The sequence below is a fragment of the Indicator indicator genome, chromosome 3 (genome assembly GCF_027791375.1).
Source record: "Indicator indicator isolate 239-I01 chromosome 3, UM_Iind_1.1, whole genome shotgun sequence".
Lineage (NCBI taxonomy): Eukaryota > Metazoa > Chordata > Aves > Piciformes > Indicatoridae > Indicator > Indicator indicator.
Window position 1 is genome coordinate 11,998,894 of NC_072012.1, and position 23,491 is coordinate 12,022,384.

The 23,491-nt window shown below is 43.9% G+C and overlaps 1 protein-coding gene across 1 annotated transcript in view; it reads right to left on the reverse strand.

Moving 5' to 3' along the window:
• The window catches only part of EXOC4 (exocyst complex component 4), a 469,162-nt gene that overhangs the window by 371,466 nt on the left and 74,205 nt on the right, over positions 1 to 23,491 (reverse strand). The window contains exon 7 of the mRNA XM_054399834.1: positions 12,999 to 13,176. Within this exon, the coding sequence (XP_054255809.1) occupies positions 12,999 to 13,176 (178 nt within the window). The remainder of the gene's footprint in view (positions 1 to 12,998; positions 13,177 to 23,491) is intronic.

Here is a 23,491-nt window from a genome sequence, read left to right on the forward strand (position 1 = left end):
AAAATCATGTTATTATAATGCAAAATTAGATCTGGGACTTTCAAAAGAATCTAAAGTAATTAGTTGCCCAATTCCCACTGGATTGCTAAGGGAGTTGGATCCTAAATGCTTTTGGCTCGTTCAGAAAAACTTCATCCATCACAAAAAGTCATCAGGTGGCTCAATAAGAACTACAGAAAAACAAGTCCTGAGTTGAGCACAGAGTTTGTGTTACTTTTGTAGCCCTTTATGGTGCCCTTTAGCCACTACTACTCTGGGAGTAACAGGTACCACTACCAGGTTTTTGGGAAACATCATTTCACCCACAAAACCCAAGGTAACAAATGATTAGTGATGTTACATCACATTGTAATACTGAAAACAAAAGGCAATGCCCCAACAAATAAAAGCACCAGAACCACATCACTCAAAAGCAGAGCACCTAAGCTAAGCACATGTGTATTTCTCCTAATGCTGCTCTTTGATGTGGTTTTGGTTTGGGTTTCTTTTTTTTTTTCCCCAAGCAAATGCAAAGCAGAGGGAGTCCAGCTTTTATTACTGGAAAGAATGAATTAACAATACAGCACATCTTATTTTAATCAGTTTCCAGCTCACAGCTTCACCCAGAGTACACCAACAATAACACGTTTCTTAGGCCTTTCCCAGTAAATGAGGACCCCAAAGAGCTTTCCAACGCATTTAATTACATCCTAAAAGTAGAGTGACTGAATACAGGCCACATTTAATTAACTAATTCCCTCATCTCCCTCTTCTCAGGTGAAAATAGGTTTCCATGGTTCCCAAAATGGACACTGTTACTGTCTTTTCCAGCTGTTTGCTTACAAGCAACAATTAACATCTTGATTCTAAAATAAATTCTGCTGTTATTTTTGCATAGGTATTCTCAATTTAGATAGATCCAGATCTCCAAGCGGCTCTTTAACACTGAAAAATCTAAAGCTATACTTAGGGCTGTGCTGAATACCCATATTCAAAGATCACAGAAGCAAAAGGGGATAAAAAGGGCTTGTCTGCAGTCCACCAGCAGTCTTATTGATAGCAACCATCGATTGAATTTTTTGCCTGAAATAAGAAGCTTCAATTCTCAAGTCCTGCCAACTTTGATCATTGAGTGATCAATCATAAATATGGCAAACTGATTTTGCAACATGGAACCGAACTCTTGTCAAGCCCGGAAGCTCAGGTGGATGATGACAGCAGAACAAATCTGCATATGAATATAGCATGAGCCATGCCACCTCTTTGAAGTTTGCACTCCAAGACAAAAAGTGCACAAATTAAGGAAAGAAGGGAAAGGCTACAAATAATCTGCTGGAAAGAACCTTTGCACAGAAGGACTTGGAAGCCCTGGTAGACAAGAAGTTCATCAGAATCCAATGTATTCTCATGGCCGAGAAAGTCAACGGTCTCCCGGGGTGCATGAAGAAAGAGCGTGTCCAGCAGGTTGAGGACTGTTTTCCCCCTCTATTATGCCCTAGTGAAGCCACATCTGCAGTACTGTGTCCAGTTCTAGAGAGACAGGAACCACTGGAGAGAGTCCAGTGGAGGCTACAAAGACGCTGAGGGGACTGGAGCATATTTGTAAGGAGCAAATGCTGAGAGACCTGGGGCTGTTTAGCCTGCAGAGGAGCAGACTGAAAAGGAATCTTATAAATGCTGCGTCTCAGGGAGGATTTTATCAGTGTTTATCAATATCTAAAGGGTGGGGAGGCAAGAGAATGGGATCAGACTCTTTTCAGTGGTGCCCAGTGACAGGACAAGGGGCAATGGGCACAAACTGGAACACAAGTAGTTTCACCTAAGCATGAGCTTCTTTCTTGTGAGGGTACTGGAGCAGGCTTCCCACAAAGGTTGTGGAATCTCCTTCTCTAGAGATATTCCAAACCTACCCGGACATTGTGATCCTGTGCAACCACCTCTGGGTGACCCTGCTTTAGTAGAGGGGCTGGACTAGATGATCTCCAGAGGCCCCACCATGCTGGGATTCTGTGACTATCTACAACCAGAGCTTGCATCATCCATTGAAACACTTCTGCATATGTAAATCAAATTACATTAGTTAAAAAAAATCACTGACAGCTATTTGCAGACTTCCTAAACTTCAAAAGGCAGCTGGACAGCACAACTATAAAAAAAGTACAAAATAAAATATCAAAGACTGCAGATTTTCAGCACAACAATCACCTACAGTTTTGGTGAGGTACTCTGTATATTTGTGTCCTGATTCTCAGTGGTGCAGAGCATCCACAGTGTCCAGAAAAATTTAAGAAAAACCAAAAAAAATTAGAACCTCTTACTAAAACTGACAACAGCCTCACACTCCCTTGTTCCTCCTTCTATAATACCAAGCTAGGCACACTAGAAGTAACAGAAATGCTTCCAAACTCACCCATTTGTTTCACTCATTCAAACATCGCCTCCCCCCACGTGTAAAATACAGAATGCCTTCATCCTGGTAAGATCAGCTAAGTCACTTTGATGACGAGAAGCATGCTGTGAAGTAGATGTTCCTAAAATGTTTGAGGTATACTACTAGTGCTACACAACACATCTCAACATGGTACCTACATGCCCAGAGCTGCAGCAGCAAGTTTCCCCATGAGTATGTGCACAGACTTGGTTTTGCTTTAGCAAATGATGAAGAGCTGCTGCAGTCCCCTCTACAGCATTAGGTACCCACATATAGACCTGCAGAAGTGCTGCACATTGTTCTTCTTGCAAGGCTGAAAGCATGGTGTTGATGAAGAAATGGAAAGGAGAAAGAAATACAGGGAGAGAAGGGTACAAGGATGCACATGTGTGAATGGAGAGGAAGAAGCATGGACTGCAGAAAAAATGAGAAAGAAAAGAAATGCACACTCTTGCAACACGTTCTAAACATAACAGATATAACTTCAACTGTCTGAGGAAGGCTGAGCCCATGGCCTCAGTCCTAGAAGTTCATTGCTAGAGGCTCACCTGCAAACACCTCTTTATAAGCAAAAACCAAGAAAAAGGAGATAATGCAGATATTTTAGAAAGGAATTTTGCTAAAGCATTTCCAATGCTTCCCATGTCACAGAATCACAGAATGGTAGGGGCTGGAAGTGACCTCTGAAGATTACCTAGTGCAACTCCCTGCCAGGGCAGGTTCACCTAGAGCAGGTTGCATAGGATGATGTCCAGGTTGGTTTTGAATGACTCCAGAGATGAAAACTCTACCAACTCTCTGGGCAGCTTGTGCTCTACCACTCTCAAAGGAAAGAAGTTCCTCCTCACGTTTAGATGGATCTTCCTATGTTGAAGTTTGTGCCTATTACCTCTTGTCCTGTTACTGGACACCACTGAAAAAAGACTGGCCTCATCTTCCTGACACCCACCCTTTAAGTTGAAAAGCATTGAGAAGATCCTCCTTCAGTCTTCTCAGAAATAATTACTGAAAGAAAGCTCCCCCAAATGAAAGCTGAGATTTACCATCAGGAACGAAACACAGGGAGCTGGGAAGCTTCAGGAAATAAAAGACTTTCCATTAGAGTCCTGTAAATGTCACAACACAGTAAACACAACAAGTGCACAGCACGGGAGCCGAAAGGCTTTTAAGCTAAAGAGTTTCCAAATGTTTCTCTGGGCTATCAGCTCCTCTGGAACATTAGCAGGAATTTGCCTGCATGAATCCCTCCTGCACTGCTGTCAGATGAGACGTCTCGCAGCGAGGACACGATGAGCGCTTGGCCTTTTCCCGCTCGCAGGGGTTTTATGATGCTAGTAAGAGTACGACTCGCTGCCTTTAAAGCTGGTCACATGGGGACTGAGTGTGAATAAGCTCAGCACATCAAAAGAGACATGGTTTTATAGTCCTATCAAACATGTCTACAAATGCTGATGAACTACTTGTAGTCTCTCCTAATTCTACCTGACAGCAGGAATAAAGTACAATGGACACTGATAGTAACAAACAAAAAAAAAACAAAAACAAACACACAACCAACTAGCCAAAACCCCATCAAATCAGACCTAATAAAACATGCCAGGAGCTAGGGAAATGGTTAAAATGAAAGATGCTGCACAGGTCCGCAGCCAAGCTTCCATTTCTTCTACATCATCCGAAGCTGGTGAAGGGTTTGGAGTACAAGTCTTGTGAGGAGCAGGTGAAGGAACTAGGATCCTTTAGCCTGGAGAAAAGGAGACTAAGGGGAGACCTCACTGCTCTCTACAACTGCCTGAAAGGAGGTTGGAGTGAGGTGGGGATTGGTCTCTTCTCCCTAGTATCAGGTGACAGGACAATAGGAAATGGCCTGAAACTGTGCCAGAGGAGGTTTAGGTTAGACATTAGGGAAAGTTTCTTAACTGACAGAGTGGTCAGGCATTGGAGCAGGCTGCCCAGGGAGGAGGTGGAATCACTGCCTTGGAAGTGCTCAAGAAACATGTGGACATGGCACTTTGGGATATGGTCTGATGGCCATGGCAGTCTTCGGTTGATAGCTGGGACTCTATTTTAGAGGTTTTATCCAACTGCAACAATTCTGTGATCCTATGATCCCACTAAAAACAGATTCACAACAACACTAAACAGCTTTTTGAACTTATTTACTTGTGAGGCTCTTCATAATTTGTGCATCTTCTTCCTCCTGCAGAAGACAGTTTAAGTATGTTCTACAGATTCACAGATTGCATCATGTTGGAAACTACCAACATGATGAGCAGGAATATCTCCAACTAGATCAGGTTGCCCAGGGCCACATCAAAATTAGATCTTGAATATCTCTAGGGATGAGGCCTCAACCACATCCCTGGACAACCAGTATTTTACCACCATGCCAGTATTTCACCACTCTCATTGTAAAGAGCTTCCTCCTAATGTCCAACCTAAATCAACCCTGCTCCAGTTTCAAACCACTGCCCCTCGTCCTGTCACCACAAGCCCTTCTAAACAGTCTTTCCCCATCCTTCCTGTCGGTCCCCTTCAGATAACTACCTAAATGTTTAGTCATAAACTCTTCAAAAATATAACTTTGTAACTATGCAAAAATATTAAGAGGTAATTATGAACCCTTCCATACAGAGCAGCTTGATGCACTACAGCATGGACAGAAGAGGATGATGACTTTTTTCCCTTGCTCATGTACCTGCAAACATTTCATTAAATGAGCTAATCTCTTTCAAAAATCTCTCAGACCATGAGCTTGGTGACCTCTTCAGCAATAAACTGCACAAGAAAGTGTATATTGTTCAAACAATTCATTTTCATGCAGGGCTTTATCTCTTCGAACTTTAGAGTAAGCATCAGTGTTTATGAAATGCACTGCATCAACTGTTCTGAGATAAAAATGACTCTCAAAAGCTGTTAAGGCAGTGGTGTGCTCACAAACTTTTGCTGTGTCACCACACTAATACAGCACAGCTCACTTCACAAGCACCATTCCTGGGAAAAACAATGATTCATGCCCATGGCCAGCTCAGCTCTGGAACTCTTCCAGATCCCTGTTACCAAAGCAATTCAGTTAGTTTGAAACACACGTCACTTCAGCCACAACCACCCAGTTAAAGAGAGAACAGATCGATTTTGTACATTTCTACTTCATATTCTTTGATTTTTAAAGGTCACTGTGGCATTGCCAGATCTTTCTTTGCCTCTCTAGCTGCATAGGACATCTCAATGTTATGAAAACTCTTATGACACACTTTTTCACCTTTGTGAAGGTGATTTCAACCATTCTCAAATCCCAGTGCAACTTCTTAAGCTTAAGAAAAGTACCTGTCGTGGCTTGAGCTACAGCAGAACTAACTGTGGTGAGTGATTTGACTTCTCAGTTCAAGCTCTTCTCAGGAACTGCACTTGCTCAAGTTCAGGGCATGTTTGCACACAGTGCCTGCTGCTAACACTGACAATACTGATGGGCAGAGTTACTTCCAAGGGCTGGGCTGCAGAGAGGCTCTTGCTTAGACTTGCTCCTGTGCACACCAAGGGCACCACTACATCTTATGCCCACGTTGGGGTGCAGTAAATCAGAGATGGCACCTGTGGGGAGGGGGAGACAGGACAGGTGACCCTAAACTGACCAACAAGGATTCTATCCCATGGACATCATAATTGGCATAAAGCTGAGGGATCACCAAGGTCAAGCCTCTTTTGCAATAGCCAGTGTTCAAGGAGGATTCTGTTCTTACCTTTGATCCCAATTCATGTGTTCTGGAATCCAGTGGTGGAATCCAGATCCTGAATTCTAGTTCTCATCTTCTGCTGTGGTCCATCTGGGACTTCCCCCATGCCTGCCCTGAGCATCAGTGGTGACGGTGACATCATTGCCATCAGGGTTTGGGTTTGATACTGGTTTGTATCTATTTGTTTCATTTATTGTTATTATTTTCACTAAAGCTGGTTTAGTTCCTTCCCCAACCTATCAGTTTCTCTTCTTTATTCTCTTTCTCTTCCCTTTGGGAAGGCAGAGGGGTTCACAGACCTTGACAGGCTGGACAGATGGGCAGAGTCCAACAGGATGGCATTCAACAAATCCAAGTGCCGGGTGCTGCACTTTGGCCACAACAACCCCATGCAGAGCTACAGGCTGGGGTCAGAGTGGCTGGAGAGCAGCCAGGTGGAAAGGGACCTGGGGGTACTGGTTGACAGCCGCCTGAACATGAGCCAGCAGTGTGCCCAGGTGGCCAAGAGAGCCAATGGCATCCTGGCCTGCATCAGGAATAGTGTGGCCAGCAGGAGCAGGGAGGTCATTGTACCCCTGTACACAGCACTGGTTAGGCCACACCTTGAGTACTGTGTCCAGTTCTGGGCCCCTCAGTTTAGGAAAGATGTTGAATTGCTGGAGCATGTCCAGAGAAGGGCAACGAGGCTGGGGAGAGGCCTTGAGCACAAGCCCTATGAGGAGAGGCTGAGGAAGCTGGGACTGTTTAGCCTGGAGAAGAGGAGGCTCAGGGGTGACCTCATTGCTGTCTACAACTACCTGAGGGGAGGTTGTAGCCAGGAGGGGGTTGGTCTCTTCTCCCAGGCAACCAGCACCAGAACAAGAGGACACAGTCTCAAGCTGCACCAGGGGAGGTTTAGGCTGGAGGTGAGGAGAAAGTTCTTCACAGAGAGAGTGGTTAGCCATTGGAATGGGCTGCCCAGGGAGGTGGTGGAGTCACCATCCCTGGAGGTGTTCAAGAGGGGATTGGACGTGGCACTTGGTGCCATGGTTTAGATAGTCATGAGGTTTAGGGTGACAGGTTGGACTCGATCTTTGAGGTCTCTTCCAGCCTTCTTGATTCTATGATTCTATGATTCTATTACTCATCTAGTGGCTGGCCCAGCCCTAACCCTTGATAGTACCAAATTATTTTACTTCAAACCAAAGATGAAGACTTGAATTATTAAAGTGGAGAAAATCTATGAAGCATTTTAACAAAGAGAGGAGGTGGAACGTGACAGAGCTTCTTGGGAAGGCTACAATTTAAAGGATCACCTTCCTGCAAAATAATCCTAGATTCAGGTTTAGGCTGACGAACGCTGCAGTTGCCAGGATAAACCCTTTGCCTCCCTTCTTGGTGGTGTGTTCCCTCTTGCTCACTCCTGTGCTAGCACTGACACAGTTCAAGGACCTGAGCAAGCAGAAAATGCAGCCAGCAGAAAACACTTTGCCAAGTCAACTTCACATTAGATCACTGATGGGAAAATGAGCAACGAAAGCATACTGGGCTATGGGAAAGGAAATTATGGGACCACAGCACAACTGGCTTAAAGCTGCAGAGATTGGCATGGAGTTGAAACCTCCACACCTCTTCCATGAGGATGGAGGATAAATGGAGTACTAGGATTTCCAGAGAACACTTTCCCCTGTTTGCTTAAGTGCACCAATCATTTTTGCCATAAATTCACCTGCAAAATCACAGAGTGGCTCTGTTCACAGCAGCAGAGCTGTGAAATACACCTCCAAGTGCTCTAGAAATAATCCTGCAGAAGTATGACATAGCAAATGCATCTTCAGTGCAGCTTTTCAGGAAGATCACTCACATTGCTAGCCATCAGATGTAGCTGTGTACTGCAGAACTGCTCCATCTCCCTGCTCAAATCCTGCCATTTCTCTTTATGAGGATGGATAAAGTCACAAAGCCTATAGAGAAGCACCACATGCAAAGAGAGAGGCTTTCATGAACATAGAACGCATTGGGTTGGAAGGGACCTTTAAAGGCCACTGAATCCAACCTCCCTGCAGTAAGCAGGGACATCTCCAACTAGATCAGGTTGCTCAGAGTTCCATCAAACCTGACCGTGAATGTTTCCAGGGATGGGGAACGACCAGTTTCTGGTAACTACAAGCTCTGCAACAGCAGAATAGCGATGCTTATAGAATCATAGAGTTGTTTCAGTTGGAAAATACCTCTAAGATCATTGAGTCCAACCATCAACCTAACACCACTATGGCCACTTAATCATGTCCTTTAGTGCCATATCCATGCGTTTCTTGAATGCCTCCAGGGACGGTGACTCCATCACTTCCCTGGGCAGCCTGTTTCAATGCTTGACCACTCTGTCAGTACAGAAATTTTTCCTAATGTCCAACCTAAACTTTCCCAGCACAATTTCAGGCCATTTCCTCTTGTTCTGTCACCTGCTGCTAGGGAGAAGAGACCAATCCCCACCTCACTCCAACCTACTTTCAAGGAATTGCAGAGAGCAATGAAGTCTCCCCTCAGACTCCTCTTCTCCAGACTAGGCAGGGAGGAGGCTTCAGTTTCTCTTGCTCCAGTTTACATAGGATGTTCCAGCAATGTTCAGATTGCTAAATCCCACCATTTTTAGAAAACATCCAAAGGCATTACACAGAAGATCCCCCCCCCAAAAAAGGAAGGCAGTACTTGTCAGTGTCTTCTCAGTAGACAGACCACCAGACAACTTGCTAAAGACATGATACATGTCCCAGAGCATAGATGTGATTTTTCCCTCTCTTCTGTAGAAGCAAGTAGATATAGACCACTTAAATACACCCTGAGATCCATCAACTATAAATACCAGCACCAGAAAAGAAGATCTCTTCCTTGAAGGCAAATAGCACCAGCCAAATCTGGTAACAGGATTCTGAGCAGCCATGGAAATGTCTTCAGTATTTCTGAGACAAAATAGCTGGCAGGGTGATCATTGTGTCACTAGGAAGGTGACATTTCTGAAGAAGCTGAATGAACCCTGGTATTATTCAGCAGCAGGAAACGCCTCTCTTTTGTCATGGTATCAAAACAGTGCTAAACAAAGGTAAATGAACTGTTAAAAGTCTGTGCTGTAGATAACAGCAAGGAAGAACCATCACACCAACCATGACTGACTGCTACATCACGTCTGCCAGCTGTCAATCCCAAACACTAATACTGGGCTCTCGAGTCAAGAGAGACAGGGAGCTACTGGAGAGAGTCCAAAGAAGGCTACAAAGATGCTGAGGGGCCTGGAGCATCTCTGTGAGGAGGGGGGAAGGCTAAGAGACCTGGGGCTGTTTAGCCTGGAGAGGAGCAGGCAGAGGGGATCTTCTCAGTACTCTGCGAGAGCTGAACAGCGTGGGGGAAAGAGGATGGGGCCAGACTCTTTGCAGTGGTGCCCAGTGCTAGGACAAGAGGGAATGCACGCAATCTGAAACACAGGAGGTCCTCTCTGAACAGGAGGATAAACTTTGCTGTGAGGCTACTGGAGCCCTGGAGGAGGCTGCCCAGAGAGGTTGTGGAGTCTCCTTCTCTGGAGAAGTTCCAAATCCACCTGGACATTGCAATCCTGTGCAACTGCTCTGGGAGTCCTTACTTTAGCAGGAGGGTTGGACTAGACAACCTCCAGATGCCACTTCCGAATTCTTCCATTCTATGAATATGTGGGGAAAAAAACCTTATCTGGGCTAAGGAGATTTGGCCTAGACTGAAAAACTCAAACACCACAAAGACTATGCTGGACCCCAAATCTTCTGCTTTCTTCCCTTCCACACCAAGATGGAATACCACAAAACATACACTGATTTGTACCCCAAAGCCTCAGAATTCCTTCACTGCATTGCCCTGAAGCAACTTCATATCCATATGTTCCTAACTGCTACTGTAACACAGCTCACAGCTCTCTCCAGCCGACTACTTGATCCTACAGTAATTATGCTCTTCAGAAGGATATTCTATCCACTCCTACACTGAGGAGCTAAATTAACTCCATGCACAAAATGCCAAGCGAAAATTTAAACAACTTTCAGATGTCTGCTGTTGGTAAGACAACCACAGGCTAAGCTGGCCCCAGCAGAAGTAAATAGTTTTAAACTATGTTTTCATAAACATGGCTGCTCAAATATTTTGACAAATTACTTTCGTTTGTTTGTTTTCTAGCACTCTAGTGCCCAACTCTAAAAGGTTGACCTCTCTTCCTCTCATCCTTTCAGTATTATTCTTCCAGTCTCAGAGGTTAAAGGTATCTATCTTCATATGTTCAATATCTAAACACTGGACAAGACTGTCCCACCTCTAAAACCACACCACAGCACGTGGTGTAGCTACTAGGGAGCATTCAAGACTCCAGCTACAAAAACAAGTTGCTGAAAACAACTCTCATTTCCCACAAAGGACAATTTCCAGCCCACCACGAGTACATATTGTTACTTTTGTTCAGAAGTATAAAGAGATAACCTTGCTGTGATGTATTTCACATGCAGAGATGCACAATGCACATGTGAAAAGCTTATCCCTATGAACTGCAGAGCCATGTGATGTTGTTCAAGTCCAATGAATAAAATTCATTCATCATGATCTGAAGGAATTGCATCGTTTCCTTCATGCACCCCACCATGAACCCACTTCCTCCAAATTTTCATCCCCCCCAGCAGCAGGAACATTTCAATAAATACTTTTGCAACTGAGTTTTCTGTTCCTGCTGTCACAAATGAAAGATCTCCTCTCCAAAAATTATCCTTATTCAGAAAGATAAGATAGAAATAATTTGATCTGGGATCAAAGGTTTTCTCACACCAACAGGTAAAAAAAAAAAAATTAATCCACTCCAATGAAACTGATGTACAGAAACCCCACAAGATTTTGAACAAAGAAACAGAAGATTTTCTTTCTAAGTCAGTCAATGCTCATCTCTTACTCTAAACCAGCAAGAGATTATGGATCTCGATGTGCTGCTTTTATGCACTGTAAAAGCTCCTTTGGAAGCTTTTCTGACTCCCCCTGACACCTGTGCTGTCAGGCCAATAGCAATGAAACTCCTACAAGTGGGCTGTTATATTTTTCTTGGCACACATCCCGTAGAAAGCTTGGGCAAATATTTTCTCCAACACAACAGCACTTTCACTGCCTATGTGCACACATCTGCATGAGTCCTGCATAACTTAAAGGGGGCTTATAAGAGGGAGACAGTCTTTGTAGCAGACCTGCCACAACAGGGCTAAGGGCTGATGGTTCAAAACTAAAAGAGAGACTTAAGACTAAATAGGAGGAAGAAATGTTTTATACCAAGGGTGATGAAACATCAGCCCAGATTTCCCAGAGAGGTGATAGATGCCCCATTCCCGGTAACATTAGAGGTCAGGTTGTTTGCAGCTTTGAGCAATCTGCTTTAGTTGAACATGTCCCTGCTGAGTGCAGGGGGGTTGGACTAGATGACCTTTAAAAAGGTCCCTTCCAACTGAAACCATTCTCTGATTCTTTGATTCTTCACAGAAGTTGTATCATCAATGTTGTTTTGGAATAGCCAGTACAACTCACTTCCAGTGTCACAAGGAGCTTCACTCACAAGGAGTAAAACTGTCACAAACCCTCTGATAAGGGGACTTTACTTCCAGTGAAACAGAATGACAAGGCCAGTAAAGTGTTGGGGGATCCTTCTCCCAAGGCTTTGTCCTCCTGGAGCAAAGGCTGCAGAACTCAAAGCTCTTAAAGCTTTTCTAGACCTCATGATGACCCTAAGATGGTTGGAGGTACCCCACACAAAGGCTCTTCCTCATGCCCTTAATTCTTCCCTTTAACATGGTCAGACATCTTCAGCTCTGTGATATTCCCAAACTTTTGCAAGAACAATATTGAAGGGAGGTGAAAATTCACATCACGAAGAAAACTGAACCAGATTTTTTTTAATTAAAAATACTAACTCTTCTAGAAAGACAAATAAGTGTGTGAGGAGACAATGGAGGTGATCAAACCCCTATACCTTACATTTACCACGTCCAAGAAGCATCTCAAGTCACACCAAGCAGACAGCTGGCTGCATTTGTGTAAGCTGTCTGTCAAAGACTTCAGAGCAACAGCAACCGTGTCCTACAGTGAAATACTGTTCAGACAAGACAGAGAGCCTTTTTCATGAACAGGTCAGAGGTAGAATGACCACCATGAGTCCTGCCACATCATTTAAAGAAAGCCAGGCTCATTTCTTCAACCTCCTCAATCAAGTCAAGACCTCAATGAGGTCTACATCTCTGTACTACAAAGCCAATTCAAAAATAAATAAATAGATACCAAAAACTCTAACAAGCATGTGTAAGCTCACAGCAAGAATGAGGGAGTAGACATGTGACAGATGTTCTGCTACTTGTGAGACTCGGCTTGCAAGGTCATAGCCATGGTACTAGAATAAAGCCTAAGCAAGGTGCAGCTTTAATACTCCACAGTTAAGAATAAGAATCAAATAAGAATTCCCTGAAAACATGATGGCAGCAAGTGTCTGAGCTGACTGTAACCAAGCCTTAATGACAGGAGAAGACAAGTGATTAGAGCTGTGACACTTTATAAGACAGGCATGACATGGTAACACTGAACAGAAATGTCACTGTTTGAAAGCTCCTGATAAATCACTTGGTAGGCAGAAGGAATCAACTTTTCCATACATGGTACAGATTAATGCAAAGAACATTTTTCAGTGATATTTAAGCTTTATGAATTTTAACATCTGTTAGAAATGTGACCACTTACCAAAATGAAGACAGATTCCAGCACAGCTGTCTCTTGAGTACAATAGGTATGGTTATGAAAACATGTTCAAGATGTGTTCATGTGCCCACCTGAAGCGTTCTTACCTGCAGTACGTCTTGGATCTTTACCCACACATCAACCATGTCGTAGAGCTTGATATCGCCATCATATTGGCTGCAAGGAGAGGCCACTGTCTGCTGAAGGTGTCCAAGGACAACAGCATGTGCAGCAGCCACGGCATTGAACTTGTCAAAGAGAAGCTCCAGTAGTTCCAGCAGCAATCTGTAAACCACCAAGACAACATCCACTCAGTTTCCAGAAGACACCATAGGCACACAGTCACTGCAGCACACCAGAGGAACAGGCCAGGAGTCAGAAGACTGTGACTTCACAGAACCATAGAATACTTCAGGTTGGAAGGAACCTTTAAAGGTCATCTAGTCCAACCACCTGCAGTGAGCAGGGACACCTTCAACTACATCAGGATGATCAGAGCTCCAAATAATCTGACCTGGTTCATTCCCAGGGATGGAGCATCTACCAGCTCTCACAGAATCATAAAACTGTTTTGATTAGAAAAGACTTCTAAGATCATCAAGTCCAGCCATCAACCTAACACCACCATGGTCGTTAAACCGTGTCCCAAAGTGCCACGTCTACACGTTTCTTGAACACCTCCCTGGGCAACTCAGGCCAGTGTTTCATCCTCACCTTGAATTTCTTTCTTAACATCCATCTAGAGTCTGATTTTTCCCATCTTACAGTTTAAAAATACACCCCCTTGTCCTGTCACAACAGACCCTGCTAAAAAGTCTGCCCTCATCTTTCAAGCACCCCCTTTTAAGTGCTAGCTCTCACTATCAGTTGAGAGTAAACCACCAAAATGCAGATGAAAAATGGTATTTCCCAGTTGATTATCAGCCCCTGAATGCTGGCACAGCCCCACTGGCAGCTGCTGTGCAACACACTGCAAACTGAAGAGTTACATGACAAAACATTGCACACCCATGGATGGCAGCGCTGGGTGCACAGGAAACCTCCTTTATGGTTCCCTCAGGAAAAAAGAGAAAGATAAATTTGCTTTCACTTGGGACGTTGTAAAATCCACCTTCAACAGACTCCCACAGGTATATAAATGTTCTCCCATCATTGCTCATGCTGCTCTTGATGAACCTTCTACAAACGGTCTCACCGCCCCAAGATGAGAAACTGTACCAGTATAGAGATGATATTCCAATTGGAGGAATTTCCTTTGACATGGTGGAAGAAGCAGCAGCACAACAAGTTTTAGAAAAAGCAGAAATTGCAATTTCACCCAAGAAACATTGAGGACCAAGTCCAGAAGTAACATTTTTAGGTACCTATCTGGTGGTATGGTCCTCCTGACACCCAAGGCAGTTTCCCCCTGCTTTCTGGGTCACGTACCAAACTTAGGGAAGGCAACCTTGGGTTATAGAAGATATGGAATCAGGGATCTAAGGCATCTCCTTGGTGTGCTGGGCCTCTTCCTTCCAGAGCCCAGTATTGCTTTTCCTATCACATGAGAGTAAATTGCCTCCTGACAGCCCAGTACATCTACACTAGGGTCATGACAGCCCAGTACATCTACACAGAATTAGAGATTTGTTTTGGTTGGAAAAGACCTCTAAGATCATTAAATCAAACCATTGATCTAACACCACCTTAGCCATTAAACCATGTCCCAAAGTGCTATACCTACATGTCAGGACCAACATGCAGGGCAACATCTAAATCTGAAAGCCAGCAAGCTCCAGAACTGCACAACTGGCAAAACTTTCAGAATGTTTCAACATTTGAGGTGGGCCAGAGTGGGAAAATAGTCTAAATTGGGACATGATCAAGTGCTGCAACAATTCCACTTTTTTACCTACTTCTCACTCTTAATAAATCTTGAATTGCTGATAAATCACAACCATGTCAAGCACTTCTCCGTGACAACCTGGTGGGTTGCAGATAGTACAATGATCCCACCACACAGTCCCAGTAAAATTAAAAAAAAAAAAAAAATGCAGATGCTCCAGTCCAGGAAAGAATTACAACAGTCTAAGGGTTCCTCAGGGTACTGGAAGAAACACATAGCTAGATTTCTCTCACTGAATTCATTTTTATGAAAGGAAAACCATGGAAATGCAACCCAGAATATGAAACAGCAATCAAAACCTCAATACAAGAATTAAAAACATATCAATCACTGGATCCTATTACAGCAGAATGGGGGTTGCAGAGCATGGTGCTCATTGCAATTTATCTCAAACTGGCTCTGATAGACAAAGAAGAAGTCCACATGGGTTTTGAACATCTCCAGAGGACACTCCATAACTTCTCTGGGCAGCCTGTTCCAGGGCTCTGCCACCATCGAAGTGAATAATTTTCCCCTTATGTTCAGATGGAACCTCTTGTGTTCCAGTTTGTGTCCACTGCTCCTTGTCCTGTCACTAGACACCACCACTGAGAAGAGTCTGGCTCCATTCTTGTGAAACTTGTCCTTTAGGTATTACTAAGCATTAATAAGATCATTCCTCAGTCTCTTCCAAACAGTTAAGTTGAAAGAATACACCAGGGACAACCTGTCTAGACTGAAGTGGAATTTGCTACAAACAGTCCTAAAAGAAGCTGTCTCCCAGAAGGAACTGCACAAATATTGGAACAGGCTCCCCAGGAAGATGGTTGAATACCCCTTCCTGGAGGTGTTTAAAAGACAGAGAGATGTGGTGCTGAGGGACATGCTTTAGCACCAGACTTGGTAGAGTTAAAGAACAATTGGACTTGATGATCTTAGCCTTTTTCAACCAAAAGAATTCTACAATTCTATAGGCCATCTAAGTCCATACCTATGCCGTGTTGGTGCCACCCAATGGCTTTAACAGGAAGCCATAAATTGAGAATCAAGCCATAGTTTGAATAACTGAAGATTAGCAGCTATCTTCAGGAGAGTTGGACAATATGACCTTTAAAGGTCCCTTCCAACCCAAAGCGTTCAATAATCCTATGATTACTCAATACAGCCAGGAAACACCATTTAAAATGGGATGGGTGAAGGCTCAAGCCAAAGACAATGAACCAGTCACAAACTGGAATAGACAGTTGATGAGTTAACTAAAATTAGGGAAATAAAACCAGCAGACACATCAGATTCCAAACAGGACAATATTTACACCAAAAATCAGCACATGGGCCAAGAAGCACTTTCCTTGGCACCCCAAAGTCCAGGTTGACTTCTAAAAAGGAAAATCTGTGTGACCACTCTTACAGGATACCCCCAGTCTAAACTAGAATTACAAAAAGGACTATTCTGCTAAAGCACCACCTTTATGATCCACATGGAAAACTGATGATATCTGTCTGTTCAAACCTTCTGCAGGATAGTGATACATCCTTACAGAAGTAGAAGCAGTCCCTGGCTTGCTTACAGCAACTTAGTGACAGAAAGCAAGTGGATGAAGCATCTTACGAGGACTATCTTCTACCTACTTCTGATGTCATCCAAAGTGAAAATGGCACACTCCTTGTGTAAATGAGGTGCAAGAATAACCAAAAGAAGAAGAAATGCAATAGGCATTTCAACCCCCCCTGTTATCTCCAATCAAATGGGACAGTAAAAAGAGCTAATGGTCTAGTCAAAAAAGAACCTTAAGCCACATGAGGCCCAGTGGGACACTGGACTTTCCAAAATACTTCAATTGATTAATCAGTGTGAGCCCACTGGAAGCCCTATGAACTGAATAATCTTTCCAGAACTTGAGCTTAGCAGTCCACCTTCTGGGAAAAGGGAATATCCAACAACAGGACAGCCAGGAAAACCTGGAATGGTCAATTTACCACCCATTGGCATGGTGCCAACAACTCTAAGCCTGTGGCACACTTGCTTGGGTGGCTATAGACAACACAAGTGCAAATCTTACATCAGTGCAGAGTGGATTTTTCTTTCTTCACCTGTATCCCATCCAGAAATGCCCCCCCATGACCATTCTGATTTACCTTTGTCTTGCAGCTCAGCTTCTCTTAGGATAAAAGTCTCCCTACTGTTGTTGAGGATTGTGACAATACTCATTTCCTCACAAACACTGACCTGTCTTGACTTTGCTGTCAATCAAGGAATCAACTGCTATTGTATGCCTACAGGCTAACCCTTATTTTGTCTTGAACAGACAACAGCATAAACATGACTTGCAACATACAGCCACCTACTCCCAAGCGATGTGTATGCAAGATGATTATTTACAACAGCTCTTATACACCATACAGAAAATGCTATCATGAGTGCCTCTGTTCAATATATAACACAGCGCAGGGATCTTCCACCAAAACCATCAGAAGGCTGGATCACCTCTACTATATAGAAAGGCTGAGAGAGTTGGGGTTGTTCAGCCTGGAGAAGTATCCAGAGAGACCAACTCAGATGCCATCCTCAGCAAAGTGCTGTAGGTGAACCTGCTTTAGCAAGGAGATTGGACTAGATTATCTCCAGAGGTGCCTTCCAACCACTACCACATGGGGGTCTGTGCCTTACTATGCCACATTCTGTAATTACACAGTGCAGTGGGCTGGGACAATCTGGTACTTTCTAATCTCCTCTAATGAGGCAGCAAGTTGAGGCAAACTGGAACCTTCTCCTCCTGGGTACAAGTACAGTGAAATGGGACAATGAGGCTCTCCCAAACTACACCTCCAACTCCTGATTGCCTCAGAAACATACCCACAACTCCTCCTGTCTGGATCAGAGCCCACTCTTAGGAGTGCCAAGATCGTCTAACAAAAGGCCACAATGAAAAAGTACTGATCAAAAGTCAATTATCTTGTGACCCAATAAATAGCAATCCTAAGCCCCATGGGGCTCTCCAGGACCACAGAAGGCTGTCTCTCAGCACCTCCCTTTAGGCCAGGGCATGCCAACTGAACAGAAGCCAGCAGTGTAGACAGTTGGCCAGGAAGGCCAACAGCATCCTGGCCTGTATCAGAAATGCCATGGCCAGCAGGAGTAAGGAAGTGACTGTGCCCCTGTACACCGCACTGGTGAGACCACATCTCAAACACTGTGCCCATTTTGGGCACTGCAGCATAAGGAAGACATCGAGATGCTGGAGCAAGTATAGAGAAGAGGAACAAAGCTGTGGAGAGGGGTTTGGGGAGCATGTCTTATAGGGAGAAGCTGAGGGAGCTGGGACTGTTTAGCCTGGAGAAGGCTGAAAAGAGTGATTATTGCCCTTTACAGCTACCTGAAAGACCTGGACAGAGCCCCTGTTGCCCTGAAAGGGGCAAAAGAATGAAACTCACACAGATGGATTGGATAGTGATGGAAAGTTTAAATGGAAAAAAAAGCAATTAATGTTTTACAGAAACTACAAAGCATAGTAGCAAAGATATCCCAAAGCATAGAGAGTCCCTTACACCACACCCAAAGACCCCTTAGCACTTCCCTTCTCCCCACCTGAGGGTGTACCCAAAACCCCCAGGGCTCGCTCTTCCCCCCACAACTGCTAGGCTGGTCAAGTCAGAGACTGCCCTCCTCTTCTCCTGCTGGCATTAGGCCTAGACAGGCCTGAAATACTCCGCCATCGTTACCCAATAAGGAGTATCTCCCACGGGAGCAGAGAGGAAAGAGGAAAAGAATGACTCTGCAGATGGATTTATAGGGTGCAAGATTTATGGGTAGAAATATGCTGTTTTCTGTGTCCACCTCCTGGGTGGACCCTGGAGATGTAAGGATGTGGCAGCCTAGGCACTCAGCCTAAACTGCCACAAGGTTGTAGTGAGGCTGGTACTGGCCTCTTTTCCCAGGTAATGACAGGACATGAGGAAACAGCCTCAAACTGCACCAGAGGAGATTTAGACTACAAAGAATTTCTTTCCTGAAAGAGCGGTCAGCATTGGAACACACTGACCAGTGGGGTCACCATCCTCAGAGATATTCAAAAAATGTTATGTGGCACATTGGGACATGATCTAGTGGTGTTGGGTAGAAGGTTGGACTTGATCTTAGAGGTCTCTTCCAACCAAAACAATGCTATGATCTCCCCTTAAGCTGGGACACATTTCAAGCCAGACTCTGATCATCCACTGGTAATGCCAATGAAGGGAAAGACCATCTGGTTGTAAAAGCTGATTCACTATAATTAGAATTTTTAAAATCCTACAGGTGATCTGGTACCAAAATTTACTATAATAAGCAGAAAAGGAAACATCTTGATCACATAAGATATCTGCTTATACCTCTGTGTGTGATTTGCTTGGAGAACTTCACTGACTCCTGTATTGATTTCGACTGATTATTGATTAAGCATTGCTATATAATCATATAGCCTCATTTTATGATTCACTGTAACAGTGTCCATGAATTTTAAACTGCTGCCACTTCAAAATTATATGGCAGCCCCAATACCGTGTTAAATCACTACCACTGAAATCCTTGTACCTACATTCTCTTCATCATAAACCAATGACCAAGCCTGGCACTAAGATGGGATCCAGCCACACCTCAACTCCTGTCTGAGAAGCAGTCCAGAGAACAAAAGGGTCTCATTCTGAGCTTTGCCACTCAACACTTCCAACTGTGTAAAATCATTCCAGCCCAAGCCCAAGTCAAGTTTCCTCTGCATGTTTCTCCCACAAGGTAACAGTGAACTTTGCCACCCAGCTCTGCTAAGTTGAACTTTCACAATTATTACTAGTCATAGAAGCATAGAACTGTTGTGGTTAGAAGAGACCTTTGACATCATCAAGTCCAATCAATCATCTTGAGTTCACAATCCCATCAATACTGCTAAGCCAGAATTAAAAATCACTCTTGCTAGTACCTATGTTGATGATTCTTTAAGTGACTTAAAACACTAATCTGTGACATGGCAGGTTTTACACACCAAGAAAGATCAGACACCAATGACATCAATCTTCATCACCAGTGTCAGTAATCAAGACTTTACCACTACATGGAAGGTGTGACAGCTCTAGAGCCATCTACAAGCACTACACGTTACCTGCTCCTACGGCCTCCTTACTGCCCAGTTAGTGTAATGAATGTACCTTTGCATAGCCCCAAATATTTAGTGACAGCTCAGTGGCTCATCACATCCTCTAATCACTTCAGAAAAGAAAAATTCTGATCAAATTCTCTGCCGTTTAATGAGCAATTCCAATACACATGTAACCCCAACAAAATGTGAAGATAACACTTCCCAAATCCATATGTTAGGCTCTTATAGCTCTGACAGACAGGCTCCATCACATTTCACTGCAGCAGCTGAGGAGTTACCACATGCTTGCTGTGTCTACCCATCAGAAGCTGCTATCCCAAAAGCAGGACAGAAGATCAGCAGTATAATCTGAGCTGTGCTCACAATCCTTAACCACCAATCTTAAGTCTTCTGTGTTGGTTAACACTCACTAATGAGATCCTCTGCCACTTCACTTCAGAGTGCTGAGTATCTGCATACAGCCACTTTAGCTAGCTCTGGAAGCCAGCAGCTGAATAGTTAATCGAAGTAATTAAGAAGCTGTTGTCCATTTGCTGCTGTCACCATGACAGTGTAACATTGGTCTAGCACCATGCTGTGGCTAAAAACACCTACCTGAGCCTACAGAAGAATCAAGACTGAAGCTCTCCCCCCTCTACTCTGCACTAATGAGACCACAGCCAGAGTATTTTGTCCTGTTCTGGACTTCCCAGTTCAAGAGGAACAAGGATATAATAGAGAGCGTCCAACAGAGGCTATCAAATTTGTTACCTCCTTGTCACCCTGAAGTCCAACTTTGCAGGACCAAACTAGCTAAACAGTTTGACAAATTAATTTTTGTTGTCCTCGGGTGAGCCTGACCTCAGAATGAAAACATGGAATTGTTTAGGCTGGAAAAGACCTTCAAGATCAAGACCAACCATTATCTACTTGTTTACAGAGTGTTACTAAATCTACTGAACATTTTGTTTTTAAATTCTCTATTCTCATTTTACAGACTGATAGACATGAAGTCTTTCCTAACTGTGTTCTCCGGTGGCACTACTTACTGCCCCATGACATTTGCCATTCTCAACTAACATAATACTTCTACATTCAGGACATGGTTTGGTGGGTATGGTGGTGTTGGGTCAGTGGTTGGACTTGATGATCTTAGAGGTCTTCTCCAACCTTAATGGTTTTCTACGACTAAGTAAAAGGAGGCTTTTGCCCTAATATCAGCTGACAGAACAAGAAGAAATGGCCTGAAATTGTGCCAAGGGAAGTTTATGCTGGATATTAGGAAAGACTTCTTTATGGAAAGAGTGGTTAGGCATTGAAGCAGGCTGCCCAGGAAGGTGGTAGAGTCACCATTCCTGAAGGTGTTCAAGAAATGTATGGGTATGGCACTTTGAGACATGGTTTAATGGCCCAAAGTGCCATTAGGCTAATTGTTGGACTCAGTCTTAGAGCTCTCTTCCAACCAAAGCAATTCCCTGATTTTTATCTCCCTGTTATTAAATTAGCCTGCACTTTCAATCTTAGTTTTCTTTCCTCTACAAGCCTGAATCTGTCAGGTCATTTTTGGAACAAGGTGACCCAAAAGAGCCATGAACAGAGTCTGTGTCAGTCAGTCAACAAGACAGAACAGCATAAAACAATATGGCCTAGATTTTATGCATATGAGGTTGCAGCACTGAATGATCTAAGAACACACAGAGAGAATGACAGGAGACTGGCTCAGGCAATTTGCCAAAGAAACCTCCTAGTCCCTTCACCAAGAAATATGGGAAATATGTTGAGACACAGTGACACACACCCAGAAGCAACTCCAGTTGTCCAGGCAATAATGGAGAATGAAGTGATGTGGAGTGACTGCTGACACTTGAATGAGGTCACTAATGCCAAATCATGCACTTCAGCAGCAGTAATGTTCTTTGCCTGCTCAGAGTGATGGCATGGATATAATTTCTGTATTTATTTTAAAGCTTCAAGATGAGGTGAAAAACCAGAAGTGTTATCATGACCATGTAGGGAAATGTGCATTGAATCCAATTGATAGGATTTAGCAGACAAAGTTGTCAAGATACCATCTCCTCCTGAACCAGATCTTCAATGTATCCCTAAAAAAATTTTGTCCCATACATCTAGCTCTCAAGTAGACATGTCCAGATTACTCTTACTATAAAGTCAATCTTGTATAGTTCACAAGAGATGCACAAGGAGCAGTACTCCAGGCTAACACAATATGGTCTCTTCTAGGACACTTTGGCCTCCACAAGGGGTTGGAAGGAACGTCTGGAGATCATCTAGTCCAACCACCCTGTTGCTAAAGCAGGGTCACCTAAATCAGGTTACCCAGGATCACATTACTAAACATTAATTACAGAAAATATCCAGTTGGAAGAGACAAAGATCATCCAGTCCAGCCCTCTGCCCAGCACTGAGGGGTTGACACTTAACTATATCCTCAACTGCCAGGTCCACATGCTGCTTAAACTAATGGACTAATGACTCCACCACTGCCCTGGGCAGACAATTCCAATGTTTCATAACCCTCTGGGCAGGTTAATCTCATAGAATCCATGCCAAGGCCAATAAGACAAGGTTCAACAAGGTAAAGTACTGGGTCCTGTCTCTGGGTCACAAAAACCCCATGAAACCCTTCAGTCTCGGGAAATAGTGGCTGGAAAGCTGCATGTAGAGAAAGACTTGGGGGAACTGGTCAACAGCTGGCTGAATATGAGACAGTGTGTGCCCAGGTGGCCAAGAAGGACAACAGTATTCTAGCCTGGATCAGAAATAGCATGGCTAGTAGAATTGGGGCAGGGATTGTCCTGCTGTACTCAGCACTGGCGAGGCCACACCCTAGTACTGAGTTCAGTTTTGGGTTCCTCAATCCAAGAATGACACTGAGGTGCTGGAGTGTGTGCAGAGAAGGCCAACAAAGCTGGTGAAGTGTCTAGAGAACAAGGCTTGTAAGGAACAGCTAAGGGAACTGGGTTGTTTAGCTGGGAGAAAGGGAGGCTCAGAGGAGAAATTCTCACACACTACAACTCCCTAAATGGAGGCTGGAGCCAGGCAGGGGTCGGTCTTCTCCCAAGTAGGAAGCAACACAATGAGAAGAAACAACTTCAGATTGCATTCTTCCCTGAAAGCATTGTCAAGCCCTGGAATTGGCTGCCCAGGGAAGTGGTGGAGTCCCCATCTGTGGAAGGATTTAAAAGATGTACAAATGCGGTGGTGAGAGGGGTGAATTTGGCAGTGTTGGATTAATGGTTGGACTCAACGATTTTGGAGGGTTTTTTTGCAATCTTCATGATTTTATGGTTCTAAGATATGATCTGATTCAACTTACTAATTTCAATGAACACCCAGTAGTCAATATCTCAAGACTGGTTCATAAAACAAGTATGCATACGCATGGCACTTGGCCTTCTTAAACCTCATTCCATTGACCTCAGCCCATTGATCCAGCCTGTCCACATCCCTCTGTAGAGCCTTCCTATTCTCAAACAGATCAACACTCCCACTCAATTTAGTGTTATCTGCAAACTTATTGAAAGATGCACTTGATCCCCTCATGCAGACCACTGATAAAGATATTAAACAAGACAGGCCCCAAAACTGAGCCCTGAAAACCACAA